Source organism: Hemitrygon akajei, chromosome 23 (genome assembly GCF_048418815.1).
Source record: "Hemitrygon akajei chromosome 23, sHemAka1.3, whole genome shotgun sequence".
NCBI lineage: Eukaryota > Metazoa > Chordata > Chondrichthyes > Myliobatiformes > Dasyatidae > Hemitrygon > Hemitrygon akajei.
The window spans coordinates 34,726,872-34,748,152 of record NC_133146.1 but is presented as its reverse complement, the minus strand read 5'-3'; the positions used below and the strand labels follow the sequence as shown (position 1 = coordinate 34,748,152).

The window sequence follows — 21,281 nt, the reverse complement described above, 5'->3', positions numbered from 1 at the left end:
ATAAAGAGCTGGAGAGGAAGGAATTCAATCGGATAGGAGAATGGACCAGAGGAGAAAGGGGAGGAGGAAGGGACCCAGGGGGAAGTGATAGAGAGGTGAGAAGAGGTAAGAGGCCAGAGTGGGGAATAGAAGAAGAGGGAAGGGGGTGGGAATTTTTTTCTTCCCAGACGGAAAAATTGATATTCATGCCATCAGTTTGGAGACTGCCCAGACGGAATGTAAGGTGTTGCTGAGATCAGATGGAAATATATCTTTTAAACAACCTAGTGGTGCTCAGATGTGTAATTGAGAAAGAGCACTCACATATTCCTCATTGCCAGGATCAAACTCCAAGGCCCTCTCAAAGTATTCAGTTGCTCTACCCATGTTCCCATCCAGCTGATACAGAAATGCTCGGACACCAAGAGCCTTGCTGTCATGGGCATTTACACTAAGTTTCCAATCTGCCCACTCCTCCAAATTCATGCAACATTTTTCCCGTTCCCTTGAGTTATATTCAATTTTCACTCCTTTCAGGAAGAGGCAAACAGCATTTGTTTCGGATCTTTTCTGGTGCAGTTCAAATAACCCAGCTTCTAGACATATGCTCTGCATATTCTCTGGACGAATGTCCACTAACTCCACCAATCTACGGTAAATCTCCTCTGCTCTGGAATATTCCCCATTTGTTTTGTAGGTGTCTGCAAGGTCCAGATGTGCTTTAATAAATGACCTTTGACGGTGCTCAACAGCCTTTTCAAGGTGATACTTGCGTTGATTCATCAACTCATCTTTCTGCTGAAATTCAGGATTGCGAAGGCATTCCATCTTAATTTTGTAGCACAATCCAAGTTGGTGGTGTAAGAAACAAGAGTGTGGAGTTAATTCCAATGCTTGTTTCAAGAGCTCGATTGCTTTCTCCACAGATCTCTTTTGTCTATAATATTTTGCAGCATAGCGAAGCACATATGGAAGATCAGAGGTCCTCTGCAATGCTTGTTCAACTAATTCATTTGCTTCCTCATTTTGCCTTAACCTCTTCAGTTTTAGAGCCAACAGCACCATGGCCACAGCATCATCTGGATCAAGCTCCAGTACTCGTCGGAAATACTTCACTGACTGACTCTGATCACGACTCTCTGGGGTTCCAGACAATGATTCCAGCCGATACAGTGCAGTTGCACATCCCATTATCCACTCAGTGTTGTCAGGATCTTGCTCCAGAGCCTTTGCAAAGCATTCCTTTGCCTCCTCATAGTATTCAGCAGCAGAACTCAACAATGACCATCCCTTCTCCCCGTACACCTCGGGTATCATTGCTGTATAGCGAGGGCCATCACTGAGCGGTTTACAGATCATCTCCAGCTTGTCGAGATAGGACTGGGCCTCGGTCAGATGTCCCATGTGGTAATACACCCAGGCAAAGTTTCCATAGGTGATGATGCTTTTTCTTTCAAATTCATCTTTGTGGTTCTCCCTCAGAATCTTTTCAGCTTCCTTTAAATTTTGAATTGCTTCCTCACAATTGCCCTGCAGACAATTTAAAAAAGCGAGTTGGTTGTAGGACTGAGCTTTATACTTCAAATTCATATCGATAGAATCTTGCATTCTGTGCATCACATCTTCCAAGTCAATAGTTTCCTTCTGTGGCCTCCATGTGAAGTGACACTGCAGCTGATCGAGCTTCTCTTTCAATAAATCTCCCGGTGTGTTGCTGCAAGAGAGAAAAAACATAATCATGAATTCCATCTCAGATCACTTGATTCAGGTTTGTCCTGCAATCCCATAAATAGCAGACTTTCTAACTGTATGAAAGTTGCCTTTTAATAAAGTTTTATCTAATTATGGCATTGAAAACCTGGAAATGCTCAGCCTGTCAGTCTGCATCTGAGGAAGGAGAATGTTTCAGATCAGTAACCCAATATGAAGAATTGATTCATGTGATGAAGATGGAAATGTGTCTCCTGAACAGCCAAGGCAGCTGATCTGTTGCTTTGTTACACTGATGGTGGACTTGGTTTTATTACCAGACGTTGAGCTCTCCCACTATTGCAGACTTTCGTTTTTTTGCCAGCAGCCTGAGCATAGCTCCAGATCTCGGTACAGAGAAGTGGTGTTTTTCCCCAGACAGCCACCAGTACTCAGACTCAATGTCTAGAAGATTGAGAACTTCAATAACATTAGTGAGATAAAGCTGTTTTGTGAAGCCCACTGAAGTCTGGCAATTTACGAGTTGCCAGACCAGTTCACAGAACAATTGCATAAGCAACGTCCTCTGATCGTGCTGCACATTTCTGAAAGAACATAGACCAGCATAGAACATAGAACATGTTGTGCCGACCTTTAACCCTACTCTGAGATCAACTCTGCTTCCTGCTTCCTTCCAAAGGAGATGAATTTGCCGCACCGTGGATGCAGCTCCTCCATTCTGTCCTGAAAGCCGCTAGGGGCTGGAAATTATGACAGTTTAGAGCAGCATGTTCCTCTGGTGTATTACCTCAGTACTGAATGCACCCCGTAGGCTCCAACGTGCTCACATCTACATAGATATAGTGTATGGCAGAGTTGAGTCATCTCCTACCTTTAAAGATTTGAAGATTAAAGATTAACTGTCTTTGTCATATGTACATCAAAACATACAGTTAATTGTATCATTTGGCATTAAATCAGATCAAAAAGAATTGGTTAGGGCAGCCAACAAGTGAGTCACCATGTTTCTAGCATCAATGTGCACACTCACCCTAACCCGTACAATGTAGGAGGAGAGTTGAGCATCCTGTGGAAACCCACACGGTCACATCAGACTCTTGATCCAATGGGGAAAACTTCACTCAACTTCACTTGGCCCATTATTGAAATGTACCTACAGACGTTAGGCCCACTTTCAAAGGCTCTTCATCTCATGTTCTTGCTATTTATTATTTTTTTATTTATTGTTATTATTTCCTTTTTATGCAGTCGGCCCTCCTTATCCGCAAGTTCTGCATGCGTAAATTCAACCAACCGCTAATCGAGAAAACCCGGAAGTGCTCTTCCAACACTTGTTGTTCGAGCGTGTACAGACTTTTTTCTCTTGTCATTATTCCCTAAACAATGCAGTATAACAACTATTTTACATAGCATTTACATTGTATTAGGTATTATAAGTAATCTAGAGATGATTTAAAGTATACGGGAGGATGTGTGTGGGTTATCGTGGATCGGGATCGAAAAAAATCGGAAGTTCTCTTACTAAGTAAGTCGGAACAGGTACATCTGGTATTATTTAGCATCAGTTAGTCAAACATTTGTCTATAGTATATAGTATTTATTTTACCATTCTATGCATATAAAACACTTAAGAATGTATGTTTCAGTGCCAGGCCCGTTCCTGAGTTAGATCCAGTGACAGATCACTCCTGAAATGCGCTGTCCAGCCTTGCCTGGTTGATATGGAGAATCAAAAACTCAAAACCCCATAACCCAATAATTAAACCACTGCGTTGCTTAGTAATAATTGTAGCTTTCATCGGGGCAGAGCCTTTCTCACTTTATCCTTTAAAATTGTTCCAATCATTGACTGACTGTAGCCTAACGCTTTTCCAATGACTGATGGTGTTTCACCTCTTTCTGATCGCTTTATTATTTCCACTTTATTTTCAATGATGATCGTGATTATTTTTGTGAACAGAAACACTGCGGATTCAGAGCTCCGCTGCCGGGTCCTAATGTCCACCACACCAAGACAGGTTAAATAAGGTCTGGGGTTCTGCTGGGTCCTAAGATCCACCGCATTAAGACAGGGTGAATAAGGGACTCCAGCATCCGCGTTATTAGAATCCGCGAGGGGTCCTGGAACCAATCCCTCACGGATAAGGAGGGCCGACTGTATTTGCAAAGTTTGCTGTCTTCTACACTCTGGTTGTACACCCTAGTAGGGTGGTCTTTCATTAATTATGTTATAATTGTTATTCTATAGATTTATTGAGAATGCCTACAAAAATGGATCTCAGGGTTGAATATGACAACATATATGTACTTTGACAATATCATTCACTTTGAACTTTGAATGGGAACAGGCCCTTTGCCAGTTCTAAAAAGCAGGACTGTCACAGTGAACGGTGGGGCACTGAGGAGTGTGGCACAACAGAGGGATCTGGGAATACAGATACATAATCCCTTGTAAGTGCTGTCACAGGTCGATAAGGCTATAAAGAGAACTTTCGGCACATTGGCCTTCATAAATGAAAGCACTGAATTCAGGAGTGGAGATGTTGTGTAGAAGTTGTATAAGACGTTGGTGAGGGCTAATTTAGAATATTATGTGCAATTCTGATCACCTACCAACAGGAATGATATCAATAAAATTGAAAGAGTACAGAGAAAATTTCCAAGGTTTTTGCTGAGTCTTGAAGATCTGAGTTATAGGGAAATGTTGAGTATGTTAGGACTTTATTCCCTGGAGCATTGGAGAGTTAAGGGAGATTTTACAGAAGTTTATAAAATCATGAGGGGTATAGATAGGGTAAATGCAAGCAGGCTTTTTTCACTGATAATGGGTGAGACTTGAACAAGAGGACATGGGTTAAGGGTGAAAGTGAAATGTTTAAGGGGAACATGAGGGGGAAATTCTTCACTTCGTCACTCAGAGGCTGGTAAAAATCCATTGCAAATAATAACCAGTTGGAGCAACTGAGAGAGTGAAGAACCATCTGTGGAGGCAGAGGGATAGTTGTCATTTCAGACTGAGGCCCTTTATCAGCACTGAGAAAGAGCCAGTATAAAGAGGGGAGTGGGAGGAGTGAGATAGCATTTGGCAGATGGTAGGTGAAACCAGGTGAGGAAGGGGGTGGTGGACAGATGGAACAAAATGGGGGAGGTTTTGGGTGGAGCTGGGAGGATAGGTAGAGACAGTTTGAGAAGAGAGGTAACAAAGGGGCAATTGGAGCCTGGAAGTATGGAGTAAGGGTGGGTGTCTAGATTCCTGACTAAGTGGAGTGGGACATATCTTCCCTTAGTGGTTATGAACAGGGAGTATTTTCTATTGAAATTTGTACTTTTCTTTTAAGCTTGATGTAAATTAGAATATGTTTCTTGTGCAGCATTCAGAGGTGCGGTGGGTGCCAACTTGACTCTCCCCACAGAAAGGGTGAGTGCTGCCTCATTAAGGAATTCATCAGCTTCACTTACCTGATGTCCGTGTCGCGGTGTAGGCCACATTGTGACCTGCAAATTCCATGCACGAGTTATGCGGTAGTACAAGGAAATTACTGTTTCACCAGGATAAGGGGTTAAGTTTTAAGTCAGAACTAGAAGTTGGAGTGAATGTTGTTTGAACTGCTGAATGTCATCGAGGAATGAAGAAGAGTTTGAGGAGCTTCTGTGTACCTTGTCCACACTAACTATGAAGTACGCATCCACACTGATCACTTTCACAAGCACTGTCCCTAATTTTCTGTGCTTTGGAATTTCGAGTACCGACAAAACAATAAACACAAAAGAACCCAATTAACGAAAAAAAGATGAACATCCAATGTGCAGCAGAATAAATAACACAAATCGTGAAAACAATTGAAGCAAACAACAACATTCGAAACCAAACTGAGTCCTCAGATCCAAACCCCGGAGCAGCCTGGAGTAGGCCCAAAGCCTCGCTCAGCATATTAGCAGACATGCAGCATAGCAGCAGGGCCTGGCTTCATAGCCTCAGTGCCATGGAGAGGGGAGTGACCATCGCAGAGAGCGACTGAAATTGGCTCTCACCTTAGATCCGACACTTTGTCTTTTCAGTCTATCTGGGCCAGCATTAAAATTGACCAAACAATGGAGCAGCAAAAGGCTCTGACACCCTGGAGAGGGTGAACATCGAGGAGAATGAGCGAAATCAGCTCTTGCCTTCGATCTGGGCCAGCATTTAAATCGAATATACAGTAGATTATACCTCGCACTAGAACCTGGCTACAGCGAAGGGCTCGGGCCTAGACTACACAGACCAGCGACTCACTCCAGTCCCGGATTTTCCCCTTCAGTCTGAAACCGCTCTCAAGCTCTTCAAATTAGCTTGGCTCCCAGAGCGATCCATCCTCGCACCGAGGCCATGAGAACTCCACTGCCCCGACTCACCTCTCCGAATGGCTCACTCCATCTACACTGATTCTGTAACACACCGTCCCAGCACAGTGAATGACACATTGAAAGTAGGTCTTTTTGTTATTTTAATATTCATTCTCTAGTGCCACATCTTGTTAACAATGCTGATAAGGGAAAGTATATATACAAAATGAAAGTGAATCTTTAGCTGTAAGTCCCTTGAAAAAAGCAGATGGCTTGTACCTGGAAGAAAAAGGAGAATAACCTCTCTTTAAGTGTTCTTCTGTTCATCAATACTTTGGGTAAATCGGGGTTTCACTGACTTTCTGCATGTGGTGGAATTTTCATAATGAATACATTAAACAAAAACTATTTCAGTTGAAGTAGTAACAGCAGATATTACAAAAAGTTCAGAAAGTCAAGAGAAATCAGTGTCCAAAGTGGAGAGTTTTTGTTGATACAGTATAATGAAACATAATACAAAATATTTATTTATTTTTTGAGATACTGTGAGGAATAGGCACTTCTGGCCACTCAAGCCACACCGCTCTGCAGTCCACTGATTTAACCCTAGGCTAATCAGGGACAACGTACAATGACCATTTAACCTACCAACCAGTACATCGTTAGACAGCAGGAGAAAACCAAAGCACTCGGAAGAAACATACTCAGCCAAGGGGAGAGCGTGCAAACTCCTTACAGGCAGCGGCTGTTATTGAACCTGGGCCGCCTATACTATGAAGTGTTGTGCTAACCACTACACTACTGTGCCACCCTGTTTTGTTACAGTTCAATTGACAAAAAGAGACAGTTGAGTTTCTCCGCTTTTAAGAATTTGCTTATATTCAAATACATTCTAAAGTATTACATTTCCATTAGAGACATGTATTCACAGATATGACAGACCAGAAACCAGTGTGAACTGGATGAAATTGGATTAGTTGTCATCTCCATATGAAATTACTCTCATTGAATGTGGATTTGTTATCTGGCCAAAACTGAATGGCATAATTCACAAAGAGCACTCAGATATTCTTTACTAGAATCAAAATCCAGGGCCTTTTCTAAGCATCCCATAGCCTTCGCCTTCTCCCCGGCCAGCTGGTACGTTAACCCCAGCACACCCAAGGCTTTGCTGTTTCTTGGTTCCCAATCAATTTGCATTGTTGCAATCTCTCTCAATTTATTGTAACAGATTTTCCAGTCTTTGCCACGTTGGATTTTCAGTGCCTTCAGAAAATGGCTGATGGCACTTGACTCAGATTTCATGTTGTTCCATTCAAATAATCCACACTGTGTATGAATTGTCCATTTTTCATTAGGGCTTCACACCTTCCCAAGCTCAGTAAACTGTTACAGATTTGTTTTGCTTTTTCTGATTCATCAATCTTCGAGTGGACTTTGGCCAAATCCACTTTTGCAGAAAATATTGATGGTTTGAGTTCAAATGTATTTTCAAAGTTACGCTCACAGTGACGGATCAGTTCATATCTCCGATGAATGGAACATGTGGAGATTTCTGCTGCCCCTGTTCTTAATCAGACAGAAAAGTTTGATTTTGTAACATAATTCTAACTGGTGGTGTATGGATGCAGAATTTGGAGTATATTCTAAAATTCTTTACAAAAGCAATATTGCTCTATTGACATTTCCCTGTTCTCTGTAAAACTTTTCTACATAGTCAACTCTAATAGTGAGAAGTGATTGGGGAAAGACCTTTCCACAGCAAGTACACCTGGATCTGTTTGAATATCTAGAGTCTAAGTAGATGGGCATAATTCAGAAAGTGCATTGAGATATTCTTCATTGCCAGGATCATATTCCAAGGCCTTTTCAAAGCATTCAATAGCCTCATCCTTCTCCCCAGCTAGCTGGTGCACCATCCCAAGAACACCAAAGGCTTTGCTGTTTCCTGGATTCCTCTCAATTTGTTTTTCTAAGATCTTCCTCAAGTTACTGTCACAGAGCTTCCATTGTTTACTTCCATGACGGATTTTAAGTGCGTCCAGAAAATAGATGATGGCATTTGATTCAGATCTTTTGTGGTGCAGTTCAAATAATCCAAATTGTAAAGCTAGTGCTTGCTTATTATCTGGAGCAAGATCCGTCAAGCTCAGCAGATTCTTGTAGATCTCCTCTGCTCGGTCTACTACTCCATTTTCTAAGCAGATTCCTGCAAAATCCAGTTTTGCAAAAATAAATGTTGATTTCAGTTCAAATGCCTTTTCAAAGTGATATTTGCACTTACTGATCAACTCAGCTTTCTGTTGAAATGCAGATCTGCCAGGATAGTTGCTGCCTGTTTTCTTTTTCAGACTGAACAGTTTTCCCCTGTAACATATACCGATTTGGTGGTGTAAGAAGGATGAGCATGGAGTAAATTCTAAACCTCTCTTCAACAGGCCTATTGCGGCATCAACATCTCGTCCTATTCTGTAAAACTTTGCTGCATATCGAAGCACATATGGCAGATCTGGGGTCTTCCTCAAAGCTTTTTCAATTAATTCATTTGCTTTCTCTGTTTCCTTGAACTCTTGCAGCTTTAGGGCCAACATAACCATGGCCACCGTGTCATCTGGGTCAAGCTCCAGCACCCGTCGCAGATACTTCACTGGCTGACTCTGTTCTTGATTCTCTGAAACACCAGAAATAGTTTCCAGACGATGAAGAGCAGTTGCATAGCCCATAGTCCACTGCACATTATCAGAATCTTCCTCCAAAGCCTTCTCAAAACATTCCTTTGCCTCCTCGTAGTAAACAATATTACCAAAAGTTAACAGTGACCATCCCTTCTCCCCGTACACCTCTGGTATCATTGCTGTATATCGAGGGCCATCACTGAGCGGTTTACAGATCATCTCCAGCTTGTCGAGATAGGACTGGGCCTCGGTCAGATGTCCCATGTGGTAATGCACCCAGGCAAAGTTTCCATAGGTGATGATGCTTCTTCTTTCAAATTCATCTTTGTGGTTCTCTCTCCAAATCTTTTCAGCTTCCTTTAAATTTTGAATTGCTTCTTCATAGTTGCCTTGCTGACAGTTTACAAAAGCAAGTTAGTTGTAGGATGTTGCTTGATATTTTACAACAAATTTTATAGAATCTTGTAATCTAAGCTTCATACCACTGAAGTCAATGTTGTCCTTCTGTGGAACCCACGTGAAGTGACACTGAAGCTGGCAGAGTTTCTCAAACAGGGATTCCTTCAGAGTGTCGCTGCATTCAAGCACAAAGTAATCAAAGATTATTGATGTTCAATCGATTCTCCTTCCTAACTGCTAAATGCTTAGATTATCAAAATTAACAAATTCTGAATTCCTGAGCTGGGGCATTGGCAGAGAAAAATGGGTGCAGAACAGTTCATCTCTGCCTGGTCAGACCAGATTCTACCAGATGGTGATTAAGCCAGTGGAAAACATTTATGGTTCTAGATACCAACCAATAATCCAAGGCAGCCAGCTGAAAATAATGACTATGTTCAGATGATGCTGAATGAATGTCTTTTAATTTATGCAATAGAGCAGAATATATTTACATTCCAATTTGTCATTTAAAGTTTGGGCCAGTACTGTACGTCATTAACTCAGTAGCTGGGAAAAGGAATGGTAAAAAAACAACTTTGTGGCACCATTTCAGTCAGTTGTCTCCCTATCAGAAATCATGGCTGGTAAATTTCAGAAGCAATTGGTAGAAAGGCTGATCAGCCAGTGTCTCCAACAGATGAAACCCATCATCAGACAAAACCGCCAATAGTGAAGCTGTGACCAAAAGTCTCAAGGAAGAGTTTAAAGCTGCTGCTGATGCTATGAAAATACCATGGGTATTTTAAATCAAGAAGGTAACATCCATCATCTGGGACATGCCATGTTCTCACATCTACCAACAGACAGAAGGTATAGAATCTTGGAATCCTGCACCAACACGTTCAAGAGCAGCTACTTCCCTTCAATCATTCAGTTCTTGAACCAATCAGCATAACTTTCATCACTCTTGTTTAACAACTCTCTGAGTGCTTTGCACTAAAATGGGTTTAGTTTATTTTTGTTATAATTGGCTTCTTTCTTTTAGGAACTGTGTATAACTTATGTTTATGTTTCTCTTGTGAATGCTTCTTATGTTATGCAATGTGCCTGTGATGCAGCTGCAAGCAACTTTTTCATTTCACCTGAGCATATTCATTCAGTGGCAACTTTATTCAACACCTCCTGTACATAATAAAGTGGCCACTGGGCGTATATTTGAGGTCTTCTGCCTCTGATGCCAATGCACCTCAGGGTGCAATGTGTTGCGCATTCAGAGAAGTTCCTGCACTGTTGTAACATGTGGTTATATGAGTTATAGCTGCCTTTCCATCAGCCTAAAACCTTCTGACCATTCGCCTTTGACCTCTCTCATGAACAAAGTGCTTTCAGCCACATAATCTCCACTCCTTGCTCCATTCTCTGCAAATTCCAGAGACTGTTCTGTTTGAAATTCCTAGGAGATCCACAGTTTCTAAGAATCAAAAACCATTCCCTCTGGCACCAACAACCAGTGCATGGTCAGAGTCACTTAGATCACATTTCTTCTGCATTCTGATGTTTGGTCTGAACAACAACTGAACTACTTGAGCTTGTCTGCATGCTTTTGTGCATTGAGGGGCTGACACGTTATAGGCTGGTGAGATAATAGCAGGTGTACCTAATAAAGTGGCCACTCAGTGCATGCACTTGTGCAATGAACTCAGCTTAGACTTTGAACTGTTCCTGCAATGCTGACAACACAGCAAATTGGACAAACAATTGTAAAAGTGATAAGAGTAAAATGAAATCAACATAATCTTATGCTTGATACTGTCACAGTCAAGTCTGTGTAAGATGTCTGTCGCTCAGCAGATCCCAGTACAAGAACTAGTGGTATGTCCAGAATGAGAGGTTGAGAATAATTCCTCCTCGGTGCAGGGAATTGTGACAAATAGGGTAAAGATGACAGAGGTGCAAGAGACTGCAGATGATTAAATCTGGAGCAAAAAAAAACAATCTGCTGAAGGAACTTCACAGGTCGAACACTGTGGAGGTAAAAGAATGGTTAATGATTTGGGTCAAGACTCAATATCAGAACTGAAGAGTAGAGAGGAGGTAGACTGTATATAGGAGTCAGAGGAAGCGGTGAGTGCAGGACTAGTAGGTGATACAAGTAACATGACGAAGGGGATCTGAACTCGATCTGTACGCACAGAATCATAAACTGAGAAAGAGCATGAGTGGATCAGTAAGACAGATTCAGTTGTTGGAGATCGAGACAACAAAGGTGAATGTGATAATTCTGGGGAACGTAGCCCTGACAACTGATCCAACCAAATACAGATGCAGATGATCATGAGTGTGGGGAGAATCTGACCGTTCATGTTAAAGCCTGAAGCTACAAACGTTGGAAGCAATGGAACAAGGAATAAGTCTTGGGAGGGAAGAGTGGGTTTGGTGAAGGACGTCAGGCAAGGAGGTTGGTGGCCGGGGTTGGGAAGGAATATTAGGTTGGGAAATGATAAATGGGTGAGTCCGTGGACAGGAAGGGATACTGGGCAATTGACTGGAGGAGGGATTGGACGAGGAAGGACTATGAGGATTTTCTCCTATTAGGGGTGCACACAACAGATGGATCATATTACTGGCAGATCAGTAGTTGATGAAAAAAACTGAGGTCAGGAGATTGCCGGGCAAAACTGATTGTGAAGATTCCCCACTCCCCTTGATGCAATTCTGTTGACTGACATTGTCCCTGATTGGTTGAGACCTAAAGTTAGGATTATGGCCTGTTGTAATGCACTTCCCATGTCAGATTCATCAAGTTATTTAGCAGCTTAAACTTGGGAAGGTCTTTCAAAATGTCCTGCATTCAAGTAACTATCAGTCCAGTTGTAGAAAGAGGCACCAAATTTTAATATTGTCAATCCTACAGTCAATAGGATCCATGTCTATGCTCTCTGGCTCAGATCATTATTGTGGTTGCTGATCAGGTACTGTAACCAAAGATGCACAAAGCTCTCCTTGCAATTGAAGACTCCCTTCCTGGTGTTCACTTTGATTATCAGTCACTGGGATTAATTCTTTCTTTCTGTTTCACTATTCCTTTACAACTACCAGCTTCTCCACATTTCTCCACTCTGAACTCCAGATTCTGCAGTTGCTTCACCTGCATTAACCTGTTACGAACCCCGTAACTGGGTCACTTACCAGCAAAGATAAAAAGGTCCGTTGAAATCTGATGGTACTATTTTTAACAGTATTTATTGGTAAAAATACAAAAAAATAATATCAATGCAAACATACAGATAATATACGTCGTCAATACTAAATCTAAAAGTGCTGGTATAATAATAATCAATAAGAAATAAGCTCTATCGTTGTCTAGGGGATAATGTATTGTCCAATAGAAATATAAAAGTCACTCAGTTCATTCAGGCTGCAGACTTTTGGGTGGAGAGAGAGAGATTTTAGAAACTTGCCGGCTTTCCTTTATCCGATCTTGATCCGTAGTCGTACTTTAGCGAGGCCGTTCACTGGTGGCCTCTTCTTTAGCTAAGCCGTTCTTCCGTGGTGAGGCCGCCAATCCCAGGCAAAGGGAAAGGATGCACGCGAGCCCACTGGCTGTCGTTCTTAAACTCTGTCACTGGACTTCTAGCGTTTCTCCTGGTGCGTCTAAAGGGGTTGTTCCCCAGACCCTCTTTTATCCTTACTCACGGGGTCTCAGATGTCAATCAGGTTGGGATGATGCAATCCCTCAACCAGCCCACTCTGATCATCTCCTGAGGGGCTTCAATGAATAGTACAGTACTCAATACACAATTCCGTCTCCAAGAGACAATGGCCGTTATCCGTGGCTTTGTCTTGCTGAGGCCAGGACACATTCCAAACCTTGAGGATTCTCTCTCATTTCCTGGGTCCCAGACCCGAATTAATAGCGATCTTGTGATTCTCAAGAAGGAGGGGGCGACTTTGTACCCTTCGGCCCCTCAGAGTTGTGGCACATTCATAACAAACCATTATGATGCTTTGTAGATTTTAATCCCTATCTGCTCTGCTCACTGACATCTATAAACTTCAATATATAATTCATGGATCTTCAGAGTATTTTTCCACTAGTAACTTCAATGTTTCATTAGAAGCAGAGAATAAAAGGACCAAATAAGTTGGAAACTGCATCTTAAATCCAAACCAGTTTTCAATTTGACAAACTTTATTCTCTAGGGTGCATAATTGTCATTAAAGTGCATCGACATACTGATAAACACAGTTCAGGTCGTGTATTTTTTTTTTCTTTTTTTGTTGTAATCATACTGAATTTGTAATGTTAGCATAATTGTTACTGAAAATTCTACTTTTCCAGTTCCCTCCAGTGGTTTCAGTAATCTTATTGTCATTAACAGGATCCAGCTCCAGAGATTTGCCATAAACCTTTTCCATTTCAATTACCTTCACTTTATCTCCCAGGGCTCATTACTGCTGAATGCTATTATTGCTCTCTCTTGAACAGGATACATCAATTTTATGCTTAAAATATTTCTTCCCTGACTGCTCTGTATTGCCCCAATACCATGCTAGTTATCATCATAGATTACTGAAATTGAGCTCCTCTCTAGATTCTGAGTTTGAAATTTTCTGTTAATTATAATCATCAGTAACTTAATCTTGCTGGATCTATATACTTTATAGTAGTGGTCGCCAACCCGTCGATCGCGATTGACTGGTCGATCTTTGAGACTTTCCCAGTAGATCCCGAAAAAAAAAGAAAAATAAATACACAAACGCCGTTGAGAGATTGTTTCCGGGTTGCGGGGTTTTAGTTCCGTTCTTTCTGCCCAGTGCGCGTGCGTAAAGCTCCCCTGCACTACACAATGTACTTCAGTGGTCCCCAACCACCGGGCCGGAGGAAACAATATGAGTCAGCTGCACCTTTCCTCATTCCTTGTCAGCCACTGTTGAACTTGAACCCACACGAGGTCATCAGTCGCCTAAACGCAGTGATACCCTCGCGCAGCTGGCGGTAAGTACCATTGCTATCGGCCTGGAGCGCAGACAGATGGGCGCCGCCTCTAAACCTGTTTCACACACTGAATGTTTGTGGAACCTGGTGCTACAATATTCGCAGACGACCTAATTCGGGCTCAGGGTTTCGTAAGTAGCAGAGCAGCTACCACGCTGCGATCTACTGAAACAAACTTTTGTCGGCCAATAGATCCTACGGGGGGGGGGGGGGGGGGGCGGGCACGGGCCTGTCGCTCTCCTCGCTCAGTCGGTTGCTTTCTCCGGACTGCGACCACCGCGGCCCCAGTATGGGGACCTCCGGCTCTGACCGTGTCCTCTCACCCCACCCACGACCAGCCACACCTGGCCAAGGCGTCTGGCGGTGGGTGGGTGGGAGGCTGTCTAATGAGGCAATAAAGCCCTCAAAACTGTTTCAGTACCCTGAGTCCAAGAACTCTGCACTTAAAGACGAACCCATTGAGCTTTTTCAGTGGGAAAAAACATGAGCAGCACGGGACAGCAGCTAAGTGCTGAGAGCCGTGAAAACTAAATTGTGGAATAGATTGGACATAAGGAACCCCCTTTGAGTATTGCTGTAATCCCGACGTGTTTAACAACCATCCCCCTCCCCCCCCCCACATCAGCCGGTCCACAAGAATATTGTCAATATTAAACTGGTCTGTGGTGCAAAAAAAGTGCAGGTAGCCCTAGTGTTTATACATTATTTCTACTTCTGGGTTGCAGGGTTTTACTTCCGGTCTTTTCTGCCCAGTTCACATGCGTGTAACTAGTCGATCTCACCTTTCACTAAGGCCGAGGTAGGGGATCTCGGACTTAAAAAGGTTGGTGACCACTACTTTAGAGTTCTGAAGAACGATGAGCAATTTCATGGAAATATATCAATGTGATAGGGTGGATATTAAGAAGTTTCCACTAATGGGAGAGTCCAGGTTGCAAATTAATGGGGTAGCCATTTAAAATGGCTAACTTTTTTCTGTCAGAGGACGGTGAATCCGTGGAATTTGTTATCTCAGAGGGCAAAGAAGATTGAGTCACTAGAGATATGTAAATCAGGTTTGAGGGTCTGGTGGCCTACTCCTGCTTCTAATGTCTTACATTCTTATATCAACATCTGTGTAATACACTCCGATTGGCCAGGTTCACTTCCTAGAGGTGATTCCTGCCTTGTTAACCTTGGGCAAATCAGGGCCAATATTTTGCCCTTATGGTGTGCAACCACTGCTACCCCTCAATTGCAGCTCAAACTCCTTTCTTTCCTCTGAAAGAACTGGGATGATTGGCTGACACAGAATGTAGCTCTTGGCAAATGCAAGCAGTGGCTGCTCCTTTAGAGATCGTCCCAAGGTGCAAATTAAACAGCTCAAGATTAATGGGCCCAGCACAAACAGAATAGCTTTCACTGCAAACTATTGTATTGAGCTGTGTTAGAGAGTTAGAGTCATGGCAAAGAACAGCACGGAAACAGGACCTTTGGCCCATCTAGTCCATGCCAAACCATTTAAACAGCCTATTCCCACCGATCTGCATTGGGATAATATCGCTCCATACTGTTTCCATCCATGTATCCATCCAAACTTCTCTTAACCGCTGACATTTTTTATTGCAGTCTGATGAGCCCATGTGCAGGACTAAGCTCTGATAGCGGAACGGGATCTAAGCAGCTTCCTTATTGGGATGTTAGTGGAACAGGATCTGACCAGGTAAGTGACAGTTGTCCCATGTGGTTATGCACCCAGGCAAAGTTTCCATAGGTGATAATGCTTCTTCTTTCAAATTCATCTTTCTGGTTCTCCCTCAGAATCTTTTCAGCTTCCTTTAAATTTTGAATTGCTTCCTCATTGTTGCCTTGTAGGTGGTTTATAAAAGCAAAGTGGTTGTAGGATGTGAATTGATATTTTACATCAAGTTTTATAGAATCTTGTAATCTAAGCTTCACATTATCCAGGGCAATGATATCTTTCTGTGGGCCCCATGTGAAGTGACATTAAAGCCAGTGAAGTTTCACAAGCAAGGATTCCTTTAATATGTTGCTGAAAGAAAACAAAGTAATCAAAGGCAATTTATGTGCATTGGATTCTCTATCCTAACTGCTAGGAGATTAGATTGACAAGATTAAGCAAATTCTTAATAACTGAGGAGCTGCAGACTTGAGTAGAGGTGAATTCTGAATATTTCCATCCCTCCCTAATCAGATCAGATGGAGATGAGCCAAATGGAAGACAGATTTGGTTCTAAAAATGCCATTAACTAAATTGGGAGAAAATCTGCAGGTAAATAGATAAATAGATCTGTTATTGATGACAAAGGAAATTGCATTGTTACAATAGCATTACAGGTGCGTAGAAATACAAATGTTACAAGAGATGTAAAAAAAAGTTTTTAAAACATTACATCAGTCTAATAAGAGGGTATCTTCACTTCCGCAGCTATGGGTTGACTCATTATAGAGCCTAAAAGCTGAGGGTAACAATAACCTCATATAATACTCTTTGGAGAAGCGCAGTTGTCTTCGTCTATTACTAAAAATATTCCTCTGTTCAGCCAAGGTAGCATGCAGAGCGTGAGAAACATTTTCCAGAATTTCCAGGATTTCCCATAGGGTCCATTGTCCTACCATGGCCTCCAGTGTGTCCAGTTTGATGCCTCTAAAAGAGCCAGCCTTTATAATCAGTTTATTGAGCCTGTTGGCATCACCCGTGTAGAATCCGTTATCCCAGCACATCACTACATAGAAGATTGTACTGGTGACAACAGACTGGTAGAACATGTATAGGAGAAGCCTGCATACTCTGAAGGACCTCAATCTCCTCAGGAAGTGGAGGAAACTCTGACCCTTCTTGTACTCAGCTTCTGTGTTGGTGCTACACTTAAGTCTGTCATCCAGGTGCACTCCCTGGTACCTGTAGGTCCTCACCTCATCCAAGTCCTCACCATCAATAGTAACAGGGAGCAGTGTCAGTTTAGTCTTCCTTAAGTCCGTCACCATCTCCTTTGTTTTACTGATGTTGAGCTGCAGTTGATTCAGCTTGCACCATTTGACAAAGTCCTCCGTATTCATCCTCCCGTCCTCCCTTTAAACACCCAACTATCGCAGGGAATTTCTGCAAATGACATGATTCATTGATTACCCTGCCCTGCAGAGTTCCACTAGCATTTTGTGTTTGTTTTACTGGATTTCCAGCATCTGCTGATTGTCGTGTGTCACAAAAGCACATTCTTTATGTAAACACTAGTTTTCAAAACAACTGGCACTCATGGGACAGCAATTTAGTTGTTGGAGGTAATGCACATGGAATGCTGGGGGATCTCTGCAGATGAGGCAGCCTCGAGGAAAGAGAGGAAGCAGTCGATGCTTTGGGCCGAAACACTTCATCAGGAGTCTCAATGAAGGGTCTCAGCCCGAAACATTGACTGTTCACTCTCTTCCATAGATGCTGCCTGACCTGCTGAGCAACATTTTGTGTGCATTACTCGGAATGGGCTTTGGACTCTGAGGCCAAGTGGCATACACTGGCATTCCGGGGAAGGGATCCTTCCCAGTTAAGGACCAGGCAATTTCTGATTCAGAAGCTGGGAAACCGAAGTAAAAAAGTGATTACGTGTTTCCATACGGTGTCCTTCGCTTTATCAGAATAAATACATGACTTCTGCATTTCAGTGACAACTTGTGATGAGGCTGACAGATTGCCAAGCTCTCCTCAGGGGATCTAATGGACTCACCAGGCAACTGAAGCTCCACCATCAGATAAAAGACTCTTTGTCTGAAAATGCTATGACCAGGAGGAAGCAAAGCTCCATGTTAAAACACCCCATGTAACTGAATGAATGACCTGTGTAATAATGGGTATACAGTGAATGGGACAACCTCCAGGTATGTGACGTGGACCAGAACAATCAAATGCCTGATAGTGACCAAATCTGAAAATAAGCCTACTTATGTGGAGAGCTCATAATGTTGACTACATGGTATATACAGACAGAGAGGTCAAAGGCTTTTACCACAATAAATCTGTCTGTGGAAAGGTAATGGGCATCTGAGACAGGAGAGTACGGATAAGAGAATTAAATGCCCAGTGTGTGCACAGAACAGAAAAGAGTAAACTGAGAAAGAGCAAAATAAGCTTGGATGCTGCCTGACCTGCTGAATTCCTCCAGTATTTTGTGTGCATTCCTTTGATTTCCAGCATCCCTTCCTTCCTGAAATGCCTCCCTTCCTGTTTATGTCAGGACTCCTGATGAAGGGTTATTGCCGTCAACTGTTTCATCTCTACATCTGCAGAGATCCTCCAGCATTCTGTGTGTATTACCTCCAACAACTAAATTGCTGTTCCGTGAGTGCCAGTTGTTTTGACAGGAAGTGTTCAGATAAAGAATGTGCTTTCATGACACATGACATTCTGCAGAATAACACAAAGTGCTAGAGAAACTCAACAGGTCAGACAGAGTGATTTCTCTGTGGACCTTATCAAATCTTTTATTGTAATCGCCAACATCTAGGTAAGTATCAGCCTTTCTACACAACCTGTCTTCAGAATTAGTGCTTTCAGGACCAGCCTCATTCGAAAGAGTCTCCAAGCTCAGAGTCTGATGTTTAAAATATCGTGCCCAGAATAAACCCGAGAACTCAACCATTGTAAATTATTGAGAGATTTAAACAGAAGTAGCACAACAAGTATAGATTCCAACATCCCTTGAGGTTAAGGCTATGTTTCTGTTTGTCACGTCAGTTATTTGTCTGCTGTGTGTCATAATTTCCCTGGATTTCTCTGCTCTTTCACCAGTATCCATATTTTTCACAGCACACTCCGGTTTCCTCAGTTTTTCCTATTCACCTTTTTGCCAATGATCCTTTTCAGCTTTTAATCCCCATCTGCTCAGCTCACTATACCTCTCAGCGACAGCTGTAAACTTTAGTCTCTCAGTCACTGTTCCTGCATTTCCCTGAATGCATCCGACTGGGAAAAGTCAGTTCCCCACTGCGGAACTTAAAAATCATGCCATCTATTTGGAGGATATGCCCCTTCACGTAATGTTTGCTTTCCTCACTCCCAATCAGCTCCCTATCCTTAAGTGACTTAGCACCACAGACCTTGTTTCAAATTATTATCACATCCTGGGATATCAAACTGAGTGCTCACATACTGTGGGCTCATCCCACTCCAGTGGTCTCTGATCCCAGGATCAAGCTAAAGTTCCCAGATCACAAACCTGGGATCAGATCCAAAATCCTTATGCTGAATGACCACCAGCACCTTTTCTGGCCTCCATGTCCAGAAACAGATCACATTAAATCTGACTGATCCAGATATCCATGCTAATGTTGCTGTCAAATGTCCTAGAATTTGTAAACATTCTGTAAAGTGAAGATGTGACTCACCTCATGATGCTGTGCAGAATTCCAGCTGCACCTCAGATGGCTGATTAGCTGAGTAACTCTGCAAGGTGTCATTCTAGTTGTTTATATACTTTCTAGGTGGAGCTAAAATCTACCAAAATATTTGTCTCATTGTGGATCACGAAAGCAAAGCTGAAGAAGTCAAATGTTTTCTTCCTGGAAGTTGTTTGTGTCATGAAGAAGTTTCCATGTTCAGAGTGTCAGGGGGCAGAAGTGAGTCTATTTGCTATTACTAAGGAGAAGGTTCTTGGGAAGCTGGAAGGTCTGGAGATAGATAGTCACCCGGACAAGGTGGACTACGCTCCAGGGCTCTTAGAGAACTAGACGAAGCAATAGTGCAGGCCTTAGTTCTGATCTTTCAAGAATCACTAGATTCTGGAATAGTTCTGGAGGACTGGAAAATTGAAAACATCATTCCACTCTTTAAGAATGAAGGGAGGCAGAAGAAAAGAAATTATAGGCCAGATAGCCTGATCTCACTATTATTGATGATGTTTCAGTGTACTTGGAGGCTTAGGATGAAATAGGTCAAAGTCAGCATGGAACACATACCACAGGCCAGACAGCATCAATAGGAAGAAGCACTGTTGACGTTTCGGACTGAGACCCTTTGTCAGGACTAACTGGGAGACCGTTTCGCTGAACACCTACGCTCTGTCTGCCAGATAAAGCAGGATCTCCCAGTGGCCACACATCTTAATTCCACATCCCGTTCCCATTCTGATATGTCTGTCCATGGCCTCCTCTATTGTCAAGATGAAGCTACACTCAGGTTGGAGGAACAACACCATATACCGTCTGGGTAGCCTCCAACCTAATGGCATGAACATTGACTTTTCTAACTTCCGTTAATGCCTCTCCCCTTCTTACCCCATCCCTGATATATTTAGTTTTCTTTCCCCCCACTCTTTTTTTCCCTCTCTCTGCCCATCACTCTGCCTGTTCTCCATCTCCCTCTGGTGCTCCCCTCCCCCTTTCTTTCTCTGTAGGCCTCCCGTCCCATGATCCTTTCCCTTCTCCAGCTCTGTATCACTTTTGCCAATCACCTTTCTAGCTCTCAGCTTCACCCCATCCACTCCGGCCTTCTCCTATCATTTTGCATTTCCCCTTCCCCCTCCTACTTTCAAATCTCTTACTATCTTTCCTTTCAGTTAGTCCTGATGAAGAGTCTCGGCCCGAAACGTCAACAGTGCTTCATCCTATAGATGCTGCCTGGTCTGCTGGGTTCCACAAGTATTTTGTGTGTGTTGTTGTTTGAATTTCCAGCATCTGCAGATTTCCTCGTGTTTGCAAAGTCAGCATGGATTCCTTAAGGGGAAAACTTGCTTGACAAGTCTGTTGGAATTCTTTGAAGGAATAACAGACAGGATAGACAAAATCAGTGGATATTGTTTACTTGGTTTTTCAGAAGTCCTTTGACAAGGTACTGCACATGAGGCAGCTTAACAAGAAAAGAAACCATGGTCTTACAGGAAAGATTCTAACATGGAGATACATAAGATTGGCTGACTGGAAAGAGGCAAACATTGGGAGTAAATCAGGCCTTTTCTGGTTGGGTGCCAATGACTAGTGGTGTTCTTTTCACATTATGTGTCAATGATTTGATGACAGAATTGATGGCTTTGTGGCCATGTTTGCAGACAGACTGGAGATAGGCAGTGGGGCAGATTGTGGTAATGAAGCAGGGAGTTTGTAGAAGGACTTCGGCAGATTGGAAGAATGGACGAAGAAGTAGCAGATGGAATATCGTGTAGGGAAGTTATGGTCATGTATACTATTTTCTAAGTGGGGAGAAAATTCTAAAATCTGAGTAGTAA

General features: G+C 42.6%; 1 protein-coding gene and 1 pseudogene across 1 annotated transcript; both read right to left on the bottom strand.

The window, feature by feature from the left end:
• Positions 1-273: 273 nt before the first annotated feature.
• Positions 274-5,197, bottom strand: LOC140715023 (interferon-induced protein with tetratricopeptide repeats 1-like). The gene is made up of 3 exons (XM_073026753.1): positions 5,149-5,197; positions 2,007-2,133; positions 274-1,693 (listed from the first exon to the last, which is right to left on the bottom strand). Exons 1-3 carry the CDS (start codon positions 5,195-5,197, stop codon positions 274-276), a joined length of 1,596 nt encoding a protein of 531 aa, XP_072882854.1.
• A 2,611-nt stretch (positions 5,198-7,808) lies between these two features.
• On the bottom strand, positions 7,809-19,487 carry LOC140715080 (interferon-induced protein with tetratricopeptide repeats 5-like; annotated as a pseudogene).
• Between the last annotated feature and the right edge of the window lie 1,794 nt (positions 19,488-21,281).